This window comes from Aspergillus lentulus (assembly GCF_001445615.1).
Source record: "Aspergillus lentulus DNA, contig: Alt09, strain: IFM 54703, whole genome shotgun sequence".
Taxonomy (NCBI): domain Eukaryota; kingdom Fungi; phylum Ascomycota; class Eurotiomycetes; order Eurotiales; family Aspergillaceae; genus Aspergillus; species Aspergillus lentulus.
The window spans coordinates 1126233-1150414 of NW_028322117.1; the positions used below are offsets into that span (position 1 = coordinate 1126233).

A 24182-nucleotide genomic window follows, 5' to 3' on the forward strand; every position below is an offset into this window, starting at 1 on the left:
CAACTTTGTAAATCGACGCCTGAAGCGTTCGAATCAGCAGAGCTTCGGTCAGTTTGTACCAGACAGCTTGGCCATGAACATTGGAAATCAAAATTCATTACACGCTTGCAAGCATTTCTATCTATCGGAGTCAAAGTTTGGGTATGGACAGAATGACTGGGCTTGACAAATCCCAAGCAACTGTTTCCCTCCCCTTCCGGTGAGCAGCTTCAAAACACGGAGAGCAAAGAGTTACGACACTTCCTCTCCGAGTCCGAACATACTTATTGAGTTATTCCAAGCCCTAAGTATGGAGAAGTCAGCTCCTTAGTGGCCAAAAGTTTCAATCCGAATAACCTACGCCTCGCAAACCTCCTCCGCCGTAATATCCTTTAATCTAGCGATGACATGGGCAACATGGGCTATCGCAATGGGTTCATTGCGACCCTTGACCATAAGGCCCTTCTGCCATTTCTCCTTCTTGACTGCCTTGGGCAATGCTGGAGAACCCTCCAGGTACTTAGCGGATGCGTGAGAGGGCCGGATCTCGCACTAAAGGATTTGCCAGTCAGAGAGGAAAGAATGTGAGGATGTTGCAAGGGAGATGAGAACTCCATACCCATGGACCATCTGTCTCTATCTGGATTCGATCAAGTGGAATAGCTTTCACCACCTCCAAGTTCTCCTCCGTCTTCAGGCTGCATCCGTTGACACCGATGTCCAAACCCAGCGCCAGCATCCGTTTCATCTCGTCCATTGTCCCTGTAAAACTGTGCACCAAGCCTTTCTTGGGAAGTTTCTCCAGTCTGGGAGCTAGCAACTTCTCAAAATCCTCGCTGGCGGCTCTGGAATGAAGAAAGAGCGGGAGCTGTATGTCCACCGCAAGATCCAGTTGAGCTTCGAAATATTTCAGCTGAGGTTCTTTGGCGCTGAGGAACAGTCGGTCATAATCTAGACCGATTTCACCGAATGCAACAGCATGCCCGGCTGCTTTTGCTTCCAGCGCCAGAGACTTCAGCTCCTCCAACATCTTGTCTGGACCGCCAGGAAATTCATCGAAGAGCTTTGCTTGACATGGATGAACACCAACAGTTGCGTAACAGAAACCAGCTGGTAGCCGAGCTTGTTAGGCTTCATAGCACAAAGAAACAATGGGTAAGGGAAAGTTAGGTGTGCAACTTACGGTAACTTTGAGCAAGCTGAATAGCATGCCGAGATTCTACTAGATCTGAACCAGTCACCATGAACTTCGTGCACCCCACATCGCGGGCACGCTGAATGACATCGTCAAGGTCATTGTCATGAACCTGCCTGCCGTGATATTCTCCTCGAAATACAGGGTCACCAAGGTTGATTCCAATCTAGGAGCAGTCGATCTTAGCAACAGTCATTGCAGATATACGATGCTTGTAAAGGAACACTTACATCAACATATCTCAAGGGCTTGCTATAATCACTCATCTTGACTTTGGCTGGTGCTTTATTCACAGCAGAACAGTAATATCTTTTGCAGTTCAAGAGAGAATAAGAAGAGGTACGTCCTGACTTCAGCAGACTACTCCCTGAGACTGCATTTATCGGTGAGCCAATCTGCAATACTACCGTTTCCAATCCATCTAATCAAGCAGAGGAGCATTCCTTCCGCTGTGAGATTGAATTTAACCGTCTAAACATACCTGAACAATTTTCAGGGCAACCCAGAGGCAGTTGCGAGTGTAGATTGAGGGACTTTTCTCTGATCCTGAATCCTACGCAACCGAGGAAAGAGGTACAATTACTATTCCCGACAGCCTTCAGAATATTGCCTACGCTGTGAGTCACACGCATCAGACAATGAGTCACTTCGTTGAAGATGTACGAAGTCACTCCGAGCACTGTCTGTGGGCAATATTAGATTCCTGGCAAGCAAGTAGATATCATGTGCCGGAATACAATGATCAGATTTCTCCAAATTGTGTCCAAGTACTCCGTAGTGCTTAGCCACAAATCCCCTCTGCCCCTGTGTGGCTGGAGAAAAAGCACGTGGTAAATTACATAAGCCCTCCCCGGAGCGAAACCCGATGTCGACTGGTTTTGTCGGCGACGGCCCCGATGCTTTCGACCGAGAGAATCTGGCAGTTCGGTGCATGAGAGAAAAGCAAGAATCGATGTCTGCAACAATTGAAGCGTACCTATGTTTTGCTTCATGAAAAAAGGCAAATGGAGTAGAGACAGGTAAAGTAGGTTGCCTCTTCTATATCCATCTCTGCTGAGTTACCGGACATACATTCGAAGCAAATGTTCCCCATGTTCCCCCTTGTTGTTGAGATTGCTTGAGGCATCAAGAATCATTGTGAGAACGAAAGATAGCATTCTCGGTATTTCTGATCCCGAATTTCCCAAGGTGACTCTAATAATTTGATTCGTGGATCCGTCAGCCCTTCCTTAATTGTTCATGCTTTCCAGCACTTCGGGCTAGTTGTGAACCCCCAAACGCGGCCCTAGGCCGCTGTGGAGCAAAATTCGCTTCTCCGCACTCTGCTTAGGCCCTTGTGGAGAGCTCTCCGAAGTGCAATGCAGCTACCAGTCTATATAACCAACAGCGCCTCTAATATCCGTTTCAGGCTCATCTCCTGCAGTTGCTCGAGTATAATCACTTTCGGCTGGGAGTCTTCGAAAGGATTTGTTCTGCAAACCACTGCACTGCGCGAATTTCAGGAAAGTAAAGATGGCTGGCGAGAAGCTTTTATCCACTAAAGAGGTGTTGAAACACAAATCGCCTGATGATTGTTGGATTGTTGTTGATAATAAAGTATGGGACGTAACTGATTTTGTGGAGGAACACCCCGGAGGGTCAAAAAGTAAGATTTGCCGGTTATGCGGGCACCGAACTCAGAAAGCTCACGTTATTCAGTCATTCTGAAATACGCGGGCCGTGATGCCACCAAGGCCTACTCAGAGGTTCACTCTCCTGGTGTCATCAAATCAAATCTACCGCCAGAGAAGTACAAGGGAATCCTCGACACGTCCGCAATCGATGAAGAATGGCTCAAACAGCCTCCCAGCGAGAATCCACAGGTCGTCCTGGACAACGAGAAGCCGCCCTTGCACACTCTGATCAACTCACACGATTTCGAACTTGTGGCGTCCAAGACCGCAAGCAAAAAGACGTGGGCATTTTATTCCAGCGCCTCGACCGATCTCATCACTCGCGATGCGAACAAATCTTGCTTCGACAGGATCTGGTTTCGACCTCGCGTCCTCCGAAACGTTCGATCCGTAGATCCAAGCACCAGGATTCTCGGCGTCAGTTGTAGCATGCCATTGTTCGTAAGCCCGGCTGCTATGGCTAAGCTTATCCATCCGGAGGGAGAGTGTGCGATTGCCCGGGCATGTGAGCGCAAAGGTATCATGCAAGGAGTACGTCATGATCTTATATCCCATTTCGTCCCATTGCGCGTTGTCAAGCTCTAGTGCTCATTATAGGGAAGGTTTCCAACAATTCTTCGTACACTCTGGATCAGCTGAAAGACGCGGCTCCTTCGGCAAATTTCTTCTTCCAGCTGTACGTTAATCGAGACAGATCGAAGTCTGCAGCGCTTCTTCGTCAATGCTCGGCCAATCCGAACGTCAAGGCAGTTTTTGTGACAGTCGATGCTGCATGGCCAGGCAAACGGGAAGCGGATGAGCGAGTCAAAGCCGATGAGAACTTGTCTGTGCCCATGGCACCGGCGCGAGCGAAGAACGACAAGAAGGGCGGCGGCCTTGGACGTGTTATGGCCGGCTTCATTGACCCTGGACTGACTTGGGATGACTTGGTGTGGGTTCGAAAGCATACGCATCTACCCGTGTGTCTGAAGGGAGTGATGTCTGCGGATGACGCGATCTTGGCGATGCAGGCTGGGTTGGATGGCATTCTTCTCAGCAATCACGGAGGTCGCAATCTTGACACGAGCCCTCCATCTATACTCACTCTGCTTGAGCTTCATAAGCGCTGTCCGGAGATCTTCGACAAGATGGAGATATATGTGGACAGCGGAATCCGTCGGGGAACGGACATACTCAAAGCCATCTGCCTGGGTGCCACCGCTGTCGGCATGGGGCGCAGCATGCTCTTCGCCACGAATTACGGGCAGGAAGGAGTCGAACATCTGATAGACAGTAGGTGATGTCGCACGTCGAAACCTATGAAGCTAACCAGCCATTGCAGTTATGAAAGATGAGCTAGAGACAGCGATGCGGAACAATGGGATTACGTCACTTGATGAGGCTGGCCCTCATATGGTCCACACGGGCGATATTGATCATCTAGTTCCTGACTCTCGGTCACATCCGTATGCCCGAGCGGTTGCAAAGGGTCGGCGTTCAAAGGAAGTCGCCAAGCTTTAAACCTGATGAGATGGGGATTCACGAGGGTATTTCTCTCACAGCCCGTGCATTCAGATTTTATGATACAAGTAATACATACACTGGAGCAGTGATCCGTTATGATGGATACTAGAAGTTTGTCATTAGGCCTCACTCGTATCATGTTCTGATTGCTGAAACCGGCCCTTGCTTGGTATTTTTACACAGCCACCTCTTCGAGCGGGTGATTCACGAAGAAGCACTGAACTTGATGGACATAGTTGTTCTTCTGCTGCAGTTGTAGCCAGTGGTCTAGCTTCTGATTCGTACTTATTGTTAGTCTACATCAGGGATATGCCGCAAGATATATATATATATGTTGGTCGTCACCACCATGTTACGGAAATTGAGTAAATATTCAGACGATATTTACAATAATAACATATTGAGATCTCATCATGATATTGAAATCACATATTGCATTCCAGATGAGACAGGCAGAGCAAAAAAAAAAGACGAAGAAAATAACAAAAAATGGTCACTACGAGGGTCGAACTCGCGACCTTGGCGTTATTAGCACCACGCTCTAACCGACTGAGCTAAGCGACCAGTTCTTGAAGGCCTCAAGTTTTTAGGGATACATCAATAGACAAGAAATCATTGTCCTAAAGTGCCTCATGGAACATCCGCAGTATTCGTTGCAACCAAGGAACGTGAAGTATTTGACTAGTAGATTGTAGAAGAGGAGTCGATTAAGGATCGAGAGAGAAGTAAAGTACGTGAAGTTTCTGAGGGCAAGACCCAGTAAATATTCGATAAAATTAGACTACCAGTAGTTGATTTGGTCAATGTTTCTAGGTAATCCTCCTTCACCTTACTTGCTTCACGCCACACCCAGCAGCGAAGCTTGAGAGAGCTATTACGCCAAGCCTCATCAAGATGCCTTTCCAGAATAGGAGCGCTGAGTGCGCTAGAGCAGTTCAAGGAACTCGCCGGGACCCGACTTTACAGATGTGAAGATAGGTTCACTGGAGACAAGTCCCGAATACATGACCACATGACCATTCGACATTTTTTGTTAATCTTACCCAAGTTCCGTCTACCCAGCATGGAAATATGCGAATGTTATTCGTTTCCAGACAACACTGAGTTATCACATTGTAGAAGTTGAACCCCTGCCGGTTGCGAAAGTACTACCGCTGTCATCTTTATTTTTGCTGCAGTCTAGTGGCATACATTTGCTGGCGAGCGCAAACGACCGACTATCAAGGCAAGCTGGCGCGCATTCGATCAACTCGGGGTTGGGTTATGTTTAGCAGGATCCTACGAGAGCGTCAATGACATGGACAAACATACAATTTTACGTTGGATATGCGAGTCGGAGCGAAGGAAGAAAGGATCAACTGTACTGCCTCCTATCATATACATTCCGGAAGACCAGGACCCCGGAAGTTTACCATGCATTACACTGTTTATCCGTACAATTACTTCACGTCACCAGTGTATGACGGGAGAATGAGGGGAAGATCAACAAGAAAGGTCAATCTAAAACGTGCCAGTCGGAGAAGATGCTCGCAAAGTCCGAATGTGGATGGTGGGTGGTCGATTTCTAGGTTGCTCAGATGATCATCAACTGACCAACTCTCCGTCTCAATGGTGTTCCGCAGTCATAGTCTCATAGAAATGGGACCGCAGGCTGATTCATTGGCTGCTTCACCAACCGGGGGCACCGGGGAAGATGGCATAATTCTCGTCTCATCCTTCAACACTTCAACAGAGTAGAAATAGTACGATGCTAGTCTGGCAGAATCCAAATCCGGGATACCTCCATCTCCGGAGTACGGTGTAGATTTACGGTCACTCCAAAGGTACAAGTAGTACAAAATGTACGACGCAGATTCCATCCTACTTCCCCTTCCCCTACCATTATTTCACATTTCTACCCCTCATCGCCCACCCATCTCGGTCTGTTGAAGGAGACCCATCATTTCCCCTGTGTTTGCTTTTTCTCACTTTTGATTCTCGGACAAACAAATCCCTTACTGCCTACGTTAAATCTGCCTGCCCAAAATCTGCCTGCCCAGAACACTGCTCACTCTGTACGCTGTCGATCCCTTTAACCGCACTTTTTAGTTGCTAGTCGTTGCTACTATTACAATCCGCTGGGTCACTAAAGTCAGCATAGCCAGACTTGGCCAGACCGCCCCGTTCCCCAGTGTTCCAGGTATCCACTTGGAAGCTACCTAAAAAAGGACGATCTAAGGTAGGTAGAGCTCATCCTATGCCATTCCCCCCCCAACGGTTCGGATCCCTTGAGATATTCAAGTATCTCAGCTTTCCCCGGGCCACCCATTGCCTTTTTTCTTTTCTCTCCTCTCTTCTCCTACTCTTAATATATCTACTCTGTTTCTGAAAATACTTTCCTGTAACCTCGACACTTTATCACACTTCGTTCTACTCCTTATCTCATCTGATCGCTTAGCCTATCTTCATAGTTCATTCCAGAGCTCAACAAACATCCATCGGGCAACCTCACTGACTCGTTTACACTAATACATTCTTAAAGCGACATTTTGCTTTCATACTCGCGAATCCATTTCATTGATCATGGCTGCTCCCCGTTCAACTTCATTACGCGCTCTCCGCGTGCTTTCCCAGCAACATACCACTACACCTTGCGTTCGCCGTAGCTTGCATATCACTGGCGCAAACTCCGCGCAACCGGTTAATGTGACCGACAAGGCTTCGTTTTATGCCACTCGTACTTTGGCTGATCTCAAGCTCGAATGCAAAAAGAGATCGATAGCAAGCAATGGTACTCAAGCCGAGGTTTGTATACCGGATAGCTGTCACTCATGCATGAGCTGCGACTGATTCTCCTATTTCAACTTACAGCTTGTGGAACGGCTTTCCAACCATGATTTCCTACAGTCTCGTGCTTTTAGCATCGCCATGAAAAGAATCAATGGCAGCTCTTCTACAGAGTATGCTCGCCCGCACTTAGTTTACTCATCGAAACCCTCAGCACTGACATCATTTGTTACCATGTCCAGTCCCTCCGTCCGTCATTTCAACACTTCTCGTGCCGCAAAGGCCGTCGGAGATTCATCCACTGTCGATTTTGCATACTTCCCTTCTATGGAGGAGATTGATGCTCCTCCCTCTCGTCCGGACCCACGCTTTCCGATCCTCTCCGATATCTACAAGTACTATGATCCCTCAAAGCAGTCGATCACGTCCGACCCGCCCATGAAGCCCCAGGTCTATACTGTATCCGGAGAAGATGTGGCTGCGAGCCCCATGAGTGAGGTTGTTGATAATCACTCAATGGATATTGATCCATTCTCCTTGACGGAGACCGTTGGCAGATCCCGTTTCGGGGAAGAGCTGCAAAGACAGCAGAACGGATCACAAGCCAAGGAGCCCGGTATTGTCAGAGAGCTTTGGTCCGGATTCCTGGAGGACCTCTTAGGTCCTAAACAGCAGACCCAGAGAAAGTGACGTTGATGTATGATTCTGTTGTATGGAATATTAGCGCCGTGATTTAATGGCGAAGTGCTCCTGTTCTTAATTTGTTCTATCTTTTATCCTTTCATTTCCGATCTAGTGAAACGTGTTATGATCGCCTGCTTCTCAGGTACACGGTACAACCCATGCCAGTCTTCTTGAATCCATGGCCCAAGAAATAATTATACCACCACTGTTGCAACTCCTATCGGACCTAGTAGGTGGACATGGACGCCCACTAGATTTACCTAGGCTAAACTATGATGTCCAAGGGACCAGTCGCCAAGGTCAGAAAACCATCCATTTCGGCCCTCGGTAGCATTGAACAAAGTAACTGATAGTCCTCTAGCAAATGCTAGGGTATTGTCACGGGATACGTACTTCTCCCTTCGGAATGTGTCCAAGTGGTGATGTGATGGACTGACGAGGGAGGTTTCCCGGCTCCTTCCGAGGCGGATTATGCTCTATTCCATCCATGAATCATCCTCCACGATCGTTGTCCTGGTGGTTCCTGGCCGAGTTTTTCGTGTAGGATTGCATTCCTGCAGGAACAAAATTCGTGACTACTGCTTAGAGTGGCAGGATTACAATCAATGATATCTGTCTTGACTGAAGCGCCAACGCACAATAGACTGCAGTGCACACGACGGGAGCTACCCCAGGTTCCAGTGGCGGAAGAACATCCAACTTTCTTCAAGACCAGTTGACTACGGAGTACAAGGCACTATTTCTTTTAGCTGTGGAATCAATCGCGAATAGGACGAATCATTTAGCACTGCCCATGTGAGCACATACCCCACTCCGAGGATGATGCAAGGGAACTTACACGGTAAAGCCAGGGGCAGAATGTCATTCAAGGTCACACATGAGTCCTTCGCTCCCATTAACTCTTCGCCAAGAAATATCTGGAATTTGGCGTTTTGAAGGGGAATATATCACGTGATTCAAATGCAGCGAAAAGGCAATGCTAGCTACTATTCTGCCTGCCGCCTTGAAGAATTTATGATATTGTGAGATGGATCATTTATGTCCTCCGTGTCGACTGTCCAGACAGTCTGGATTTACCACTATCTACTTCATATCAAGTGGACTTCCTTGATTGGTCGACTATCGAGCTCTTCCCACAGCGCTGATAATTTAGATAATTGAAGGCCATGGTAAATAGCACAGGATCATCTCCAATGTGACAGATATCAGAGCATAGCAACATATATGATAAAACGTCAGTAGTGGCGAATCAGTGGGGTTATCGAAGCACTGAAACAGCTCTTGTGTCCAAAGACGACAACAGCTCCTTGTGGTGGCAATGTATGGGACGGTGACGAGGCAGTCTTCGTCGTCTTTCTTGCATGAGACTCGTCCATTTGTATAAAAGAAAGGCACTTCTTGTTCAGCTCAATTCCAAGGATGACGCCAAGCTAGTTGCAACCAAAGCAGATTTCACAGTTCGTAGGTTCTGTGGCTGACTCGATATCCAATGTCTCTGTTCAGGTCTGGTCTAGTTTTTGACTGGGCAGGGCTGGAAGCCTGAAAGGCGCACAACATGCATACGGTGGATCAGCTTGACTTGGCGTTCCTGCTGCTCGCCTGTTCAAGACATCCTCGGTTGAGAAAGATTCTGACCCGCGGTTTGAGGGATGAAGAGAGGTATCTCGACTTTGAAATCTGAACCACGGCTGCTAATGAATTGTGACCAGCAATACCTTCTCTTAGGGGTGATGCAACCTTCAGATATCCCCGCTCACCATAAATCCCGAGAAAAGCATCAATGTGCAGATCGGAGGGGGCCAGCAGGGCTTTGACCCATAAAGTGGCTATTAAAGAACGTAACTAAACGGACTCATGAACCACTTGTCAGTCAGATTCCTGCCTCATTCAAAGCATTAAAACTGATAAGTGTTAGTATGATGGAGAATTGTCCTATGTGCCTGCACAGTGCCCAAGCTAGACAATGAGAGTAACTGTTTTAGGTGTGGAGCTACCTGGAGATAGTTAGTGAGTCTACCACTAAAGAGCTAGTGACTTGCTGAAGGTTTGTTCTAGTCCTTTGGGGTCTTAATACCTGATCTGCTAGTGGAGAACATCCCCTATCCGTCAAGCACCTGCCCACCTGCTGCACACCATGCGCTTCATCTCTCATCTTCATATTCATCTTCATCTTCATCTGCATCTCTGATCTCTCACCTTTGCGATGAGCTCTTATTATATTGCTCAGCAGGGTGCAGGTCGTTTGATCCGTTAAGAATTCTTTCATTTGCTTGTTCTTTATACCCCTTCTATTATAGACTGCACCCTCAGCGTCTGCTCTTTCATCGCGCTTTGTCTGGATTTCACTCTTTAATTACAGTAATACCCCATAGACAAGCATTGCAGATTCGTTTCTACTGAACTCACTCTCACTATCGGCATTTAATCCTAATATACCGAGGTTCTGGTACTCCAAACTCTCCGTTGACCCCTCTGATGGTTTTTTCAATATTGCGACGAACATAGATCCCCTCTCGGATCATGCATTTCTTACAATGTCTTCTTTCGACCATTTCTCTCGTCTCCACAGTCACAGCTTTTGTTCCTTATTCATTTAACCTCGAGGTCTCGACCGACAGGTCTGCCAGCAATGATGTCGCCCGCCGTTTCGTGCCATGGAAATTATTGCCGGACGACTCAGACAACAATCACGGGTCCTCTTCAAATGGCGTCTCTTTAACGCTGGACCTCAAAAAGGTTCCTGTCCGCCGTGATAACAAGTACAATGTTGTCTTGGCAGAAGAACCTACAAAACCCAACACTGCCGCTCTTAACCAGGAGGGCCTCGATTACTCTTACTTTGCTACGGTCAGGGTCGGCTCCCAAGACCAGCAGATGTGGATGGTTCTGGATACGGGGGGACCGAATACTTGGGTCTTTGGCTCAGACTGCACGACTGAGGCCTGTCAGCGACACGAAACATTCGGTGAAGCTGCTTCAAAGTCTCTCAAGTTATTACCGCTGAACTGGGCTGTCGGGTATGGGACAGGATTGGTCAGCGGCGTCCTTGGGACGGACAGTCTCTCACTTGCTGGTTTGCATGTAAATATGACGTTTGGCTTGGCCAAAAATGCTTCCACCGATTTCGAATCGTATCCCGTGGATGGTATTCTGGGCTTGGGACGATCGGCTAATAGCAATTTCAACACTCCATCATTCATGGAAACCGTCGCGGCGCAGCGCCTTCTCAAATCAAATATTATCGGATTCAGCTTCTCTCGCAACTCGGATGGTGCCAGAGATGGAGCGGCGAATTTTGGCGATGTGGATACGACCAGGTTCACGGGTGATATCATCTACACGAACACAACTGGAGACAGCAATAACTGGAGGATACCCTTGGACGACGCCAGTGTGAATGGTACACCTTGTCGTTTCGCCAATAAGACCGCCGTCATCGACACTGGCACATCGTACGCCATGCTTCCCCCGAAAGACGCCGCAGTGTTGCACAACCTCATTCCGGGTGCTATCACGACCTCACAGGGGCAGAATTTCACCCTGCCGTGCAACTCGACGGCAGTGGTGCAAGTGAGCTTCTCGGGCCTGAGCTACAACATCTCCCCCAAGGATTACGTCGGACCAGCATACGGTTCGGCGTGCTTGTCCACTATTGTGGGACAAGCCTTGTACGGAGACGACGTGTGGCTCTTGGGCGATGTGTTCTTGAAGAACGTCTATTCTGTGTTCGACTATGACAATCATCGGATTGGCTTCGCAAATCGTTCTGTTCCTATTACATCACCAACCACTACGGTCGCTGCAGCCGCAGACCCTTCTGCGACAGACGGAGCTGGGTCGACATTGACTGGCTCCATAGCGGTCCATACTGGGAGTGCGTCTATTGTATCCCGATTTGTCCACTGGCCCTTTGTTTCCGCACTTCTTTGCATGGTGTTGGTGTAGCCAAGCTCCACCACACCAAATCTGCAACTTTCGATACCAGCTTATATACCTTTCATCATTCTATACATTGCTATAGTACCGGCTACGCCTTGATGGGTCTTTTATTATTTACCCAGCGTAAGCACGACTGCACATTCTCTTGAATTGAATGCTTTTCCGAGGGGTACCTTCGACAAAGTTATAACACATACTGTCTTTTTAATCCAGACGTTTTACTGATGGCATGAGTGGTTCCTAGAGTCCGATCTGTAATATAACAGATGGCATTACCAGAGTATCCCAGTGTGTGAACTCCGAATGAGCTCTGTGTATGTACATGCATTTTTCAATATGGTCTCCAAATTATGAACGCACGTATAGACAAAACATATCAGAGAACCTTGTCCGGTATGTAGGTATACGACCTGGGACAAGACTCTAATAAATGATCAGCGGCTGCCGTGCCTTTCTTTACTGAGCTCGACGTACCTAATATAGACCGATCAAAGTCTTTGACACTATTAAATCCCCCAACTCCCATCAATATATCAAAATCCGCCAGGAGTGACTTCATGACATGGCGCACGCCCTCCTCGCCCATGATACTGAGCCCCCAGATCCAAAGACGACCGACAAAGACGAACTTTGCGCCCAACGCCAGCGCTTTGACGACGTCGCTCGCACCCCGGATTCCAGAGTCATACATGATGTAGATCTGGTCACCCACAGCGTCGACAATATTCTCCAGCGCATCAAGACTGGCGATCGCACCGTCGACCTGGCGGCCTGCATGGTTGCTCACCACGATCCCGTCAACACCGTACTCGACGCACTTTCTCGCGTCCGCGACGGCCTGGATCCCCTTGATGACGAACGGCCGACCACCGGAGATGGACTTCCACTTCTCTATCAGCCAGGGGATTGTCTCCCAGGACCAGGCCCGGCCATGCCAGACAGAGTCGATCCACTTGGTCGAAGCGGCCACGACGTCTTTTTCAATGTCGATGCCGGCCTCTTGACAGCGCTTCTGGAACACTGGGTCCGTTAGCCCCAGATCAGCGCCAATGCCGCGGTAAAACGCATAATTCGAGTTGGCGACATCATCGTGCCGCCAGCCGAGCTGCCATGTATCCGTTGTGAGCATCAGTACGTCGAATCCGGACTTCCAGGCCCGGTTGAGCAGCGAGAGTGTCAGCTCGTCATCGTGTGGCATGTACAGCTGGTAGAAACGCGTGCCTGATCCGTTCGCCTCGCCGACCTTCTCGATTGGTGTGCTGCCAGCTGTGGAGAGGCAGTACGGGAGATTGAGCTCTTGTGCGACCTTGGCGACGGCGACTTCAGCAGCAGGATGGTAGATCTTGTTGATGCCAATCGGGGCGAACCCGATGGGTGCCGAGACCTTGTGGCCGAAGATCTCCGTTGTTGTGTCGCGGAGGTTGGTGTTGACGAGCTGCCGGGGAACAATGCGGTGCCGGTAGAAGGCTTGTCGGTTGGCTAGGTGGGTATTGGACATGCCTGCATTCGAGGAGGCATAGTACCTGTGGATTGCCTTAGTATCTGGCTTATCCATCGAGATCCAGCCTTGCGGACATACCAGCCGCCTTGGCTGAGTTTTTCGCGGGCTAGCTCTTCGAGTTTTCTGGGATCTTAAATGCTAGAACCTTAGTTCGTGCCTTCGATGCTATACCATGTGTCAGAATATGCATACCAGTGTTGAAAGGCACAGTCTTGCCCTCTCTTGCTTTCAAGAAGTTTTCCCGTTGATAGAGAGCCCATTGGGGCGTTGATCTCTGCTCAATGTAGGGGTTGTTAGGGTCACTCATCGTGTTGGCTGATTGAACTAGCACGTCAATGGCACAGTAATAGATTAGAGAGTGCTCATACAATTATATGAGAGCCGGTTCGCTGATATATCAAACGTATCGAGCCGTCTGGTTCGACACATGACCCCCCCAAAGTCACCTTTATCAATGACTTCATTTTGACGCATCCTCGGACGAGAGAGATGATCGCCTACATTTGGCCTGGGTGGAGTAGTTGGAAGGCAGGGCACAAGTGGTAGGAACGCAAGCATGTGGTTTGATAGTACCTATCTACTAGTAGTGACCATTTGGAGCCGCGCATAGATTCTTCTGCTCGTAAACACTCGATCCGCGATTGATGCCGAATGCTTCAGGCAAATAAATCCCGACGATGTCAACAGATCTGCTGTCAACAATCAACCATCAACAACATTCTCAACAAACCAACGTACATCCCGATGAGCACGGAAGTGATTTGGAGTCTATTAAGTGAAAGCTTCTTTAGATCTCCACAAGCTTGAACCCTATACAGATTCTATAAATTAATGAATGAGAAATATTGTCATTGTTGGCCCCGACTTCATCCGGGCGGAAAGGGCCTCGGGAACCCAACCGATTAATCGAGCCGACCACTGGTCCTTGACCCTACTCCGCAAACAGAGGAGTCAAACAGGGGTGTTGGTCTAGATCGGTTCATCAATCTATATATATACAGTTATATCCTACTGATCACCAAGATCGGGTACTTCTGACGACTTCACATTTCCATCATGTTCAGGCTCAGCGCGCGAAGATCCGTTGTTACTCGGGCACAATGGCTATCACTACACACGGCCGGCTCAACCGGTCTTCGCCTAAAAGCTGAGCATCCATCAACAAAGTCATTAATCTCGTGGAGGGATTTTCACCCCAGCGCCGTGACCAATGTTTCTTCCAAGCCGACATGGATGCCCATGCGCGTCAAGACTCCGTGGATCGAGGCGCTGACGAAGAGTCGCGAGGATGCGCAGTCGGGCCAGACACCTCGTGCGCAGGGAAAGCCAGACTTGACACCAAAGAAAATGTCAGATAGTTATTACAGTGCCGTAAGTTGCGCTATGAATGTTGTCTGTTTTGCACGAAGGCGAATGGAGTGACCGAATGCAATCATTTAGATTTTACCCTTGAGTCAAGACAAATGGTTGCTGGATTCTTACCTGAATGCTTCGGGACATATCAGGTACGATTGTGTTTTCTTTCTGTGGGGCATAACTCATTAATTGCTCCTCTCATAGACTGGGATCACTGCTGATGGACCTGGATGCCTTGGCGGGCATCATCGCGTACAAACACGCCGGTGAATCAGTAGCTACTGTGACCGCGGCAGTGGATCGGATTACCATCGAGCATCCTCTAATGGAGATTTGTGATCTTGAGCTGAGCGGTCAGGTCACGTATGCCACGGGGAGATCAAGTATGGAGGTGTCCCTTCAAGTGACCAGGGTCCCTGCGGAAGGAGAACCGGTAAAACCGGAGGATGTCCTTATTACCTGCGCCTTTACCATGGTCTCGCTTGATCCCGCCACCAAGAAGTGAGTGCCGAGTATCAAGATCTCGGAGAGCAGCACTGACATCCCCATTAGGCCCGTTCCTATTGCACCTTTGCTTGTGGAAAATGCGGAGGAACGTCTTCTCTTTCACAAGGGCGAGGAGAATTATCAAGCCAAGAAGGCTCTGAGAACGAGGAGTCTCCTGGAGAAGGCGCCTGACGCCGAAGAAAGTAATTTGATACATAACATGTGGACGAAGGAGATGGCATATTTGAGTGAGTGACAAGAATCCCTTCGGCTGTCACAACGCTGATGCTAACACGGGAACAGATCCCGAGTCACCTGCCCAAAGACCTGACAATATGGTCTTTATGAGCGACACAGTACTGAAATCCGCCATGATTATGCAACCGCAGGATCGCAACCGACACAACTTTATGATCTTCGGTGGCTTCCTCCTCAAGCAGACTTTCGAACTCGCATTTTGCTGCGCCGCCTCATTTTCCCACGCCCGTCCCAACTTCATCTCCCTGGATCCCAGCACCTTCGAGAACCCTGTGCCCGTGGGAAGCGTTCTGTACCTACGGGCTACGGTTGCTCACACAGAACCCGTGGAGAGAGACGGCACCACATACACCAAAGTGCAGGTCCGCGTCGACTCTAAGGTTAGGGACGTGGAGCACGGCAGCAGGAAATCTACGGGCCAATTCAACTATACCTTCTTGGTTGAGAAAGACATTCAGGTCATGCCCCGAACTTATGGTGAATTTATGCTCTGGACCGATGCGCGCAGACGAGCACAGAATGCTGCCGCCATGGTGACTGGTTCTAGGGAGCCCAGCACTCTTCGCAACATCAAGGATAGTGTGACCGAGTAGAGATTTTTATTTGGAGCAGAGCATTAGTCGAAATATGGAATGTTTGTATTTACAGTGATGGAAATATATCAACAGCTAGACACTATTGTCGAGTCTGGAGAACTTTGCGGCAAGTGAACATCGCCAGACGGACATAGTAGCCAGTCACATGACATCCGGTGCTCCGCACCAGCGATCAACAATCGCTCTTAAAACTTGTCGCCCTCTACAAAGAATCTCCTTCGTTTCTGTAGTCAATAATTCGGATCCCACTCTATATCTAACTTATACATCTTATAGACTTGAGCTCTTGCTGAAGGCCCAATGTCACTCCCCAATGTATGGCATCTACGTCGGGTGGCCGATAATGCCGCCAAAGCATGCTTCGTTTGCTACAAGCCCTCCGCTAGTGTTCTGATTACACCAGACAACAAGGTAGGCTCCGCCTTGGTATTGAGATGCAGTCATCTTGTACGGTCATCTCTGTCGGGATCCTGCTGACTACGTAGGACTTTTTCTATGTCTGCCCTATCCATCTACAAGATAGGCATTTCTGCTCGCCTATCGTGGATTCGGAGCAGGCGGCAGCCAAGGCAAAGCAGGAAGCATTGGCGCGGGAAATTGAGATAGTGAAAAAGGAGTATGAAGAGAAGCAGCGACGGAAGAAGGAAAAAGAGAAGGAGAAGAAGACCGATGATGAGCCGAAGGATTCAGATAAGAAATCCAAGAAATCGGACAAGGAGGGCGACGGCGGCGCCAAATCACTTGAGAAAGAAAGAGATGAGAAGGTAGAAATGGCCCTCTTTCTACCTCTGCGACTGGAATAATTAAGACGATTCGCTGACGGGAACAGATCGAGTCCCTCACAAAGTCCGCTTCGTCATCCGCTACGGATGACTCGCCTCGTATTTTCGCTTTGCATAAGTATGTCTATTCCCAAACCGGATACGTAGCTAACCACGTCATCCTTGATCTGAACTAACGATGGACAGAAATTTCTACCAGATGCGCGTCGACAGACAGCGTAATATTGAAATGGCCAAGCGGAATCGTCAGCGCTTGCAAGAGCCATCTCTCTTCCCATCTGTCCCGTCCGGTGAACTTTGATACATGGCAGTCATGCCCATCATGTTTTTTGATGCATAGAAGCTATCTATCTATTCGTTGAACGTTAAACCTTTTCGGGAGTCGTGCGCGGAGTACGGACTAGGATGCGGATCCTTCATGCCTGGCAAGGCTGACACCAAATGAAACCTGATCCGCGGGTAGCCTCAAGGCTGATGCGCTGGCGGATTCTGAGCTCAAGCGAGTGATTTTGGAATGGCGGCAGCGACTCAACAAAAGCATCCCACTATCCTGCTGCTGATCCTGTTTGCGGTCATACCAGTTCCGCCTTCTCAAATACCGAGAAGACAGATTCATTGGCAATGACCGAGTCACGACATGATCCGGATAGCCCGCCAGCAGCCGGCAAGCTAGAACGTCTCACAAAATTTCCAGAAAGACGGCTGTGCATACTGTGGTAAGCACTAGCCTGGATAAGGAAGCACGATGTGATCAAGCCGTTGCAGAAAGCGAACGGTGCGGTACGTTCGGATACTATGACAGAGTATCTGCTGATCTTTCTGGTCACAGCATGCATAAGCCAGGTGTGAATGGCGGATTATACCACATCTCCTGTTTCGCTCAGTTCGGCGGCAGTTCATTGCAGAGATTATCTTGAACCATACCTTGCAATCAGAAAACTATATGGACGCAACTTTTGATCTGCTGCGCCAAGTACTGCCCTATCCTCTCTACGTGGAATTTATTGTACGCCAGTCATCAGAAGAATAGCTCCTTCACTGAGTAGCAAGCTGCCTGTCGCCTGATCAAATACAAGGATGTCAATATCGCCGAAGATTAGCAGGGCTGGCACCTTTGGACGAGGAGGAACAAGGTATGCTGGTTGCCTGAATAGGTTGCAACATTGAAGCCTGCCGTGCCTACAGTTACACTCACGATTCTCTGCCCATCATCAGGAGATCATCAATCCCCTGATGTAACTGCAAGGGTGCTAAGGTGCCAGCCCTGCGATTATCGATCTACAATCTCGGAAATCCACCGCGTGACGTCATCCTCAGATAAACCAACTGCCACTTTGCATTAAACAGAGGAGACAGAGGTATGCAGCTCAAACAGTCTCGCCGCTCGATCTGGTTTGATCGCTTGGTTCCTGAAATGAGTGAAGTACATACACCTTGCGAAGTGGACTACTTCTTGTCTCCGTAAGGCAGGTAGGCTGTGCATCTCCTTGGCAGAGATGACTGGCTGACAAGCACGGACTTCCTTAGTGCTGCCCAGACGGGTGACATATCGCGATGGCCAACCCTACATACTCCTTTTATAGTTGATAGCTGGTCGGTCCATGACTCCGTCATACCTTCCTCTCTAGTGGTCTGAAGTGCAGCAGCTGCATGTAAATCTCTCTCCCCAGAACCCAGAATATTGATCAATCATGATGACATTGAAGATCGCTGAGTGCTGCTTACGGCGTGGTCTACCTGTTGACGCCGGCAACAGACGAAGGAATTACCCAAGGTAGGAAATGAAAAATACACAGATACGATACAGAAAGCCCCACAGCCCCTGACACGCGGAACCCCGCGGAAGTGGAAAGATAGAAAATTGCAAACAGGCAGGTCCATGGGTCCTTGGTGCGTCCAGTTGCGTAAGAGCAGTTTGCACAGCCCCCGTGCCGAAGCTAACTAGTTCTGCAGCCCACATTAGCCTAGGCTCTGCTAGCCTACCACGGCCAGGGGTTGACTTGTGCTTACCAGTAGTCCAACCACTAGAGAACCAGCAACGGAATTACGGAATCTTCCTCTGAAGCTACATAGTACTGCGTAGAGTAGTGTACTTGAAATATGATCATCGCCGCGTATACAATATCAGTATTCGACAGCATACGAGAAGCGTTTAGCTGATAAGGCTGACTATTGCCTTAAGGTGGATTATTCTCAGTGCCCCTCTAGGAAGGTAGTTACGCTATCTTCCGGAAGGTCTGAAGGTTAGTAAACTAGAATGTCATTCATCCTTGATCTTCTCTTGCCGCAGATCCTGGACTGGTGCACAACACCCATTGGTCGCTCTGTCCATTCCAGATGGGGCTGCCTTAGGCCCCTCCAACAGCCTCGTGGGGATGTGGGTTTTAGCCCTGAATCCTGGATGAATGCTGACAGGCGGCACAGGCCACTAGCCGCGGGGGCCCTTGGTTCGATGACATAAGGCAAGCTAAGGTAGGTTCCTGGTTCTGGTAAAGTATACGCTTCCTGGTACAAACTGAAAATTGCTCCATCTCACAGAGTTCGCGGAAACAAGCTCAAGACTTGAACTGCGCAACAAATGTAGGGGACATTACATCATTGACTGAGATTTCTCCAATGCTTATACCAGCTGTCTTCAGGAACGAGGCTGTTATGGGTTTATAGCGCTTAGGGTCTCCACATCTCAGAAGTGCCAACTTATTTCGAGTAATCAGACTAATGGACAGGCATTCCGATGAAAGGCAAATCATCAGCCTTGTTAAGTTGTTCCAACGTCAAGGCATCATAAGGTTCAGTGTACGGTGCAAGTTTTAGCACAGGCCGCTTTCATTTTAACAATCCCCACAGAACGATCGGCATAAGGGTCCTCCGAAACACATTGACGCTAGAAGTGTAATTTCGTGGATCCCAACTGAAGATTCTTCTTGCACAATACCTTGCTTGCGAAGTCTGATGAGATTACCATGTGTTCCTTGTCTTGCTTGCTGACCGCTATTCCTAATGCATCCTAATGCAAGGGGTCTCTGAATGATGAAATCAAGACGTGGATAAGAGCTCGTTGGAGTCATCATTCGATCGATGTCGCATATTTGTCTGTCAACTTCTGCTACCCACCCTCATAGAAATGACATCCTGTTCGTGGGCCAAATACACCATTACATACAAGCCAACGGACTTCTTGGTCTCGCCGATCGCCCATTCTCTTTGATACAGTCAACCTCGACTGTCTGAAGGATGGCTGCATTTGACGATCGCCTTATCTTACTCAGTTTCTTCAATGTCTCGCCACTTGAGAATCGGTGGTGTCCATAGTTGGACATTCCTGAATTCCAAGAGTTGCGACCCGGGACTGCTCTTAACGCGAGTATGACTCGGTCTGCTAACGTAAGCTGAGCGTAATCCAGACACATAAGGGCGTCGGGACTTGGATTAATGTTGGTGATGAGCACGTGGCGACGCGCCCAAGTGTTCTTGGAGTGTCTCATCCCTTGCTAATCATCTGCATCGAGACGCTGGTGGATTAGATTCTGAGCACCACGTCAAAGATTGCCGCGGCCCGCGCCTGAATCATCTGGAGGTCTCATGCCCGGTGGCATGCGGATCCCGAAAGCAGCTGGCGGCAAACCACCCGGCCCACGGGCCATGCTAAACCGATCAGATATATCGACTCTGGCTTTCGCGAGACCGATGGCTGGGACAACCCATTCACCGCAGTTGCACTGCATACCCTGCCACGCAAATTTGCCAATATTAGCTCCACAAGCTGTATTCGGACACGTCAAGCGGCCAGATAATGGTGCATCATCAGGACGGGAACCGTATTCTGTCGCTTCGGAGTCTGCAGTGGTATTAGGAAAAAGAGATGGTCGCATCCACGTCAGCGGATGGAGAAAAATGTGAGCACATTCCGTTGCCTTGTTATTCTGCCGTGGACCATGTGGTATGATGAATGGCGTGGTGGCCAGCGTACGCCTGGAGAGCCTATCAGACAGTGGTCTAAATTGAAGACAAGTAAGAAAACCAACCGGCATTTACGACACTTGATCTCAGTCGTACGGTCACTGGTCTCTTGAGGTCTGTGTGGCTGTTCATCCTCAAACAAGACCGACTGCATCTCAGGTGCTCGTCCACAGGCCACACTGTCTTCGACTTCGCGGCGATACAGCCAACGGTTGTAGAGCGGATGGCCAGTGACATCGTCGGGACATCCCATTTCGCGGTAGAGAGCTAGCTGTTCCATGAACCCATCGTTTGGCTCGCAGAGTGGTCGGCCTTTCCTCAATAAAGCAAGCGCAGACTGAGGGGTCAATGCACTGGGCTGCTGATGGAGCAGATAGGCAATACAGATGGTGGCGGAGCGCGATTTCCCCATTGCACTGGTTGGTGTCAGTAAGACTTCAAAGATACATTGCATAACTCAGTAGCCGGAATATTTACTGACCAATGTACGAGCACACTGCCTCCAGCATCCAATCCCGACTGGATGAACTTGATAGCAGATGGGAAATGTTCCAAGAGATTCTCATCTCCAACATCGTCTGCATGAATGCAATGATGCTGGAAGCTGGCAAAAATCTCATCAGGTTGATTCAATCGTAGCACCGAGACTATGTGTGTAATGTTCGCTCTACTCAAAGCCGCCTTGTTCTTGACTGCTAGGATACTGCAAATTATTCTATTTGTTAGCAGGTGTTCATCTTATCGATCACTTTGCTTTCGAGTCCCCTGCTTATTTTCGTTCTTGGCCCCGCATCGTGGGGAGCTCAGCGGCACGACAAAATTCTATTATGGCGGGAAGGGTAAGCTGGACTGACCCTCCGATGTAGATATCGTGTCCTGGGATTTTGTTCATAGCCATGCTGATACAAGTTTATAGCATATCAAAGAAGGACAAAATCATGAATATAGTGTAAAGGTCTCCTTGTATGTAGGTACAGAGTTAGCGGAGGTGACACTCTAATGAGCCTCGGAATCGATCTGAATTGAGCCAAGAAGAGCTCGGTGACTTTGATTGGTCTCTCGTGGTGAGCGCGCGGCGGCCCTCCTAGTACCGTAGGTGCCTGAAGATTAAGGTGTAGTTAGGGCTAGGGCTGAAACATCCACGTGCCTGCTGGTTTGTTAGTATTGCCTTGGGTGTCTGTACCTAAGAAGGCCAAGTCTGAGACTCGCGGGATCACTGGCTAATTCGAGATGCTTAGCTTCAACCAGGTCTAGGCGGTAGTGATATTGTCAAGATATAGAGAATGAGTCTCTTGCTTAACTCTTCATCGAACTTTGGAGTAACTCTTATGACAGTTACGAAAGTGACATTGGCGGCATACAGTACCTACTTTACCCCTCATCCCCTGCAGATGACCGTGCCGCAATTGCGAATGGTTTGGCCTGATAACTTTCATCCGATTCACTCTGGTAGATTCCACCTGCCTACCGCATCACGCTAGCCCAGGCAGGAAAATCCTGACCTGTACCCTTCACTACCAATCAGTCATCACTGCCTAGTAACTGCCGCGGTTGGCAATCGCTCCTCTGCCGCTTCTCCAGATAGTCTTTGAGTGGCCTTGCTGCTTACCAGCCCTAAACCAGGCCATCAACGAGCTGGCTGGCCCAGGATTCGTCGTTGTAGTTAGACTTGCTTAGAGGAGACGTAATTCTGTCTAGCCAGCAGGTGGACATCATTGTTCAGAAGCACATGGACGGGAAGTGAATGGCTAGACTTCATGGAGTAATCCACTTTTATTAAGTCAAGCACACTGCACAACATCGATTGGTTCCCTATCTGCCAAGCGCCTATAGGTCAGTGGTCTGTGCGACTGAACAAGCCATGGCAATCATTGTCCAGTGTCTCGTATGACTGAGTATCTTTAAGATAAATGATCAGTTATTTTGAGAATGTTTTCTTTTTTCGAGCCTGTTGGACTAATAATAACAGGGTGCTTACTAGGCTGGTGTTATATACTGATTTTATTGTATGAGAGGGTACTGGGGTTTTGTAGGCATATTAAAGGCATCCCGTCATGTATTGGTAGCGAGAGAGTATACTCGAGATCATTGGTTGACGGTCGTTTAGCCAAGAGAGTGGAATCAAGCTTGGCCACTGCAAGATGTGTCACAAAGGGCGGGTAGACAGGGCTCGATTTCACCAGTAGGTTGATTGTGGACAATCCATTCTTTGCTTCGTCTTCGAGATTGATGCGCAGGCTGGCAAAAGCTGCAAAACCCACAAGGCCAGGGTCAGAGAATCTGTTGACTGTGCCTGTGACAAAGAGCCTTTCCGATGTTTAAGGCTGGAGAATATTCTAGAAGGATGGATATACCCAAATTTCAACACCTTAACCCTACTCCTGGGGTTGTATTAGTCCTTCCGTACAACGTGCTGTCGGAAAGAGATCACCCATTGGATGTCATGGCCACAGCCTGTTTAAGCTTTTACTTGTATTATGGTGTCCACCAGTATCACGTGGGCTAAATTGGCCTAGGGCCTGTGCTTCAGCCTTCTAATCCTGCGCATTCTTGTGCGCATCCTTCCAAGGCTGAAGGCTGACAGGATTAGATCTTAGACTTCTATGAGACTCTTGGACCTACCGAGGTACATAGTACGTTAGTCGTTACGTTGTGGAACTTGTGGTTGGTTCGATTGATCGATAGGCTCTGGATTGCGGGAAAATTCAAGAAGCGCTGAGGGCTGACGTTCCTGACTTCCAGTTCCAGGTCCTAGATAACCAGTTAGCATAGAGACAATTAAATTTCAGTTGCATGAGACCTGCTTGAGCACTATTGGCCCACTGATTTGCAGGTTTCTCGAAACCTACAATCCAGGCACGCTAGTGTACGAGGTGGGGTTGAAATATTTCGCTACCGATTTTGATCTGTGGTACGGAGTATCAGAGATGTGTTCCATCCTTAAACGCTCTAAAAAAGCTGACCAATGGAAGCTGACCGGTGACATATCTGTTTGTTTAAGCCAAGTTCAAGACAATCAGAAGTGGGAATTAAGGTAGGAGAGTACTCCGTAGACCGTACCAAGGGCGATGGCAAAAGACAGGCCACTATGATCGCCGAATGGCTGGGAACTGGGAATGGCTACAGCGACCGATCCAGTCTCCTGGGTTGCCACCACCAGTGGATGCAGGTGTGCGTGTCCAATACTACTAATCATTAGAGACCTGCGTACCTAGCAATCACGCGTCGTGGCGAAACAAAAGTGTACTAAAAACCAGCTCAAACTGAAAATAATGAATTTCATACAACCGGAGCAAGCCGCCTAATTAGGTAGGTCCTTACTTAGGTATCTTGGTAGGTTAGCAGTAACTGCTACTGGCTGATCTGGGATGATGGACTCCGTAAGTTGCAGGTTAATGACTCTTTTTCCCTCTTTCCCTCCTTGCCCAATCGTCGGTTGATAGCTGTAGCTCAAGCTATTCCTCTTGCATCCTCCCCCGAGACAAGACAATAGGGGATGAGGTA

General features: G+C 48.8%; 8 protein-coding genes and 1 non-coding gene across 9 annotated transcripts; 5 read left to right on the forward strand and 4 right to left on the reverse strand.

The window, feature by feature from the left end:
* Positions 1-336: 336 nt before the first annotated feature.
* On the reverse strand, positions 337-1440 carry ALT_5184 (3'-5'-exodeoxyribonuclease; the record flags this gene model as incomplete). Its single annotated transcript, XM_033555383.2, has 4 exons — positions 337-531; positions 599-1089; positions 1163-1340; positions 1405-1440. 4 exons carry the CDS (start codon positions 1438-1440, stop codon positions 337-339), a joined length of 900 nt encoding a protein of 299 aa, XP_033411274.2.
* A 1395-nt stretch (positions 1441-2835) lies between these two features.
* ALT_5185 (cytochrome b2, mitochondrial) lies at positions 2836-4347 on the forward strand (the record flags this gene model as incomplete). The annotated part of the gene is made up of 3 exons (XM_033555382.2): positions 2836-3378; positions 3450-4119; positions 4169-4347. 3 exons carry the CDS (start codon positions 2836-2838, stop codon positions 4345-4347), a joined length of 1392 nt encoding a protein of 463 aa, XP_033411273.2.
* A 493-nt stretch (positions 4348-4840) lies between these two features.
* Positions 4841-4914, reverse strand: ALT_t103. The gene has a single exon. It is a non-coding gene; the product is annotated as a tRNA-Ile (tRNA).
* A 1998-nt stretch (positions 4915-6912) lies between these two features.
* On the forward strand, positions 6913-7806 carry ALT_5186 (SAP domain-containing protein; the record flags this gene model as incomplete). The annotated part of the gene is made up of 2 exons (XM_089599878.1): positions 6913-7134; positions 7201-7806. 2 exons carry the CDS (start codon positions 6913-6915, stop codon positions 7804-7806), a joined length of 828 nt encoding a protein of 275 aa, XP_089455755.1.
* A 2514-nt stretch (positions 7807-10320) lies between these two features.
* ALT_5187 (pepsin-like aspartic protease) lies at positions 10321-11745 on the forward strand (the record flags this gene model as incomplete). Its single annotated transcript, XM_033555380.2, has 1 exon — positions 10321-11745. One exon carries the CDS (start codon positions 10321-10323, stop codon positions 11743-11745), a length of 1425 nt encoding a protein of 474 aa, XP_033411271.2.
* A 370-nt stretch (positions 11746-12115) lies between these two features.
* ALT_5188 (putative lactate 2-monooxygenase PB1A11.03) lies at positions 12116-13547 on the reverse strand (the record flags this gene model as incomplete). Its single annotated transcript, XM_033555379.2, has 4 exons — positions 12116-12162; positions 12214-13262; positions 13319-13370; positions 13433-13547. 4 exons carry the CDS (start codon positions 13545-13547, stop codon positions 12116-12118), a joined length of 1263 nt encoding a protein of 420 aa, XP_033411270.1.
* Positions 13548-14296: 749 nt separating this feature from the next.
* Positions 14297-15933, forward strand: ALT_5189 (putative acyl-CoA thioester hydrolase; the record flags this gene model as incomplete). Its single annotated transcript, XM_033555378.2, has 5 exons — positions 14297-14611; positions 14681-14745; positions 14801-15097; positions 15149-15330; positions 15386-15933. 5 exons carry the CDS (start codon positions 14297-14299, stop codon positions 15931-15933), a joined length of 1407 nt encoding a protein of 468 aa, XP_033411269.2.
* A 303-nt stretch (positions 15934-16236) lies between these two features.
* ALT_5190 (AAA-ATPase Vps4-associated 1 family protein) lies at positions 16237-17019 on the forward strand (the record flags this gene model as incomplete). The annotated part of the gene is made up of 4 exons (XM_033555377.1): positions 16237-16347; positions 16422-16700; positions 16766-16836; positions 16905-17019. The coding sequence occupies 4 exons, from the start codon at positions 16237-16239 to the stop codon at positions 17017-17019; spliced, it is 576 nt and encodes a 191-aa protein (XP_033411268.1).
* A 3238-nt stretch (positions 17020-20257) lies between these two features.
* Positions 20258-21576, reverse strand: dspC (dual specificity phosphatase YVH1; the record flags this gene model as incomplete). The annotated part of the gene is made up of 4 exons (XM_089599879.1): positions 20258-20690; positions 20744-21094; positions 21160-21393; positions 21533-21576. 4 exons carry the CDS (start codon positions 21574-21576, stop codon positions 20258-20260), a joined length of 1062 nt encoding a protein of 353 aa, XP_089455756.1.
* Positions 21577-24182: the final 2606 nt, after the last annotated feature.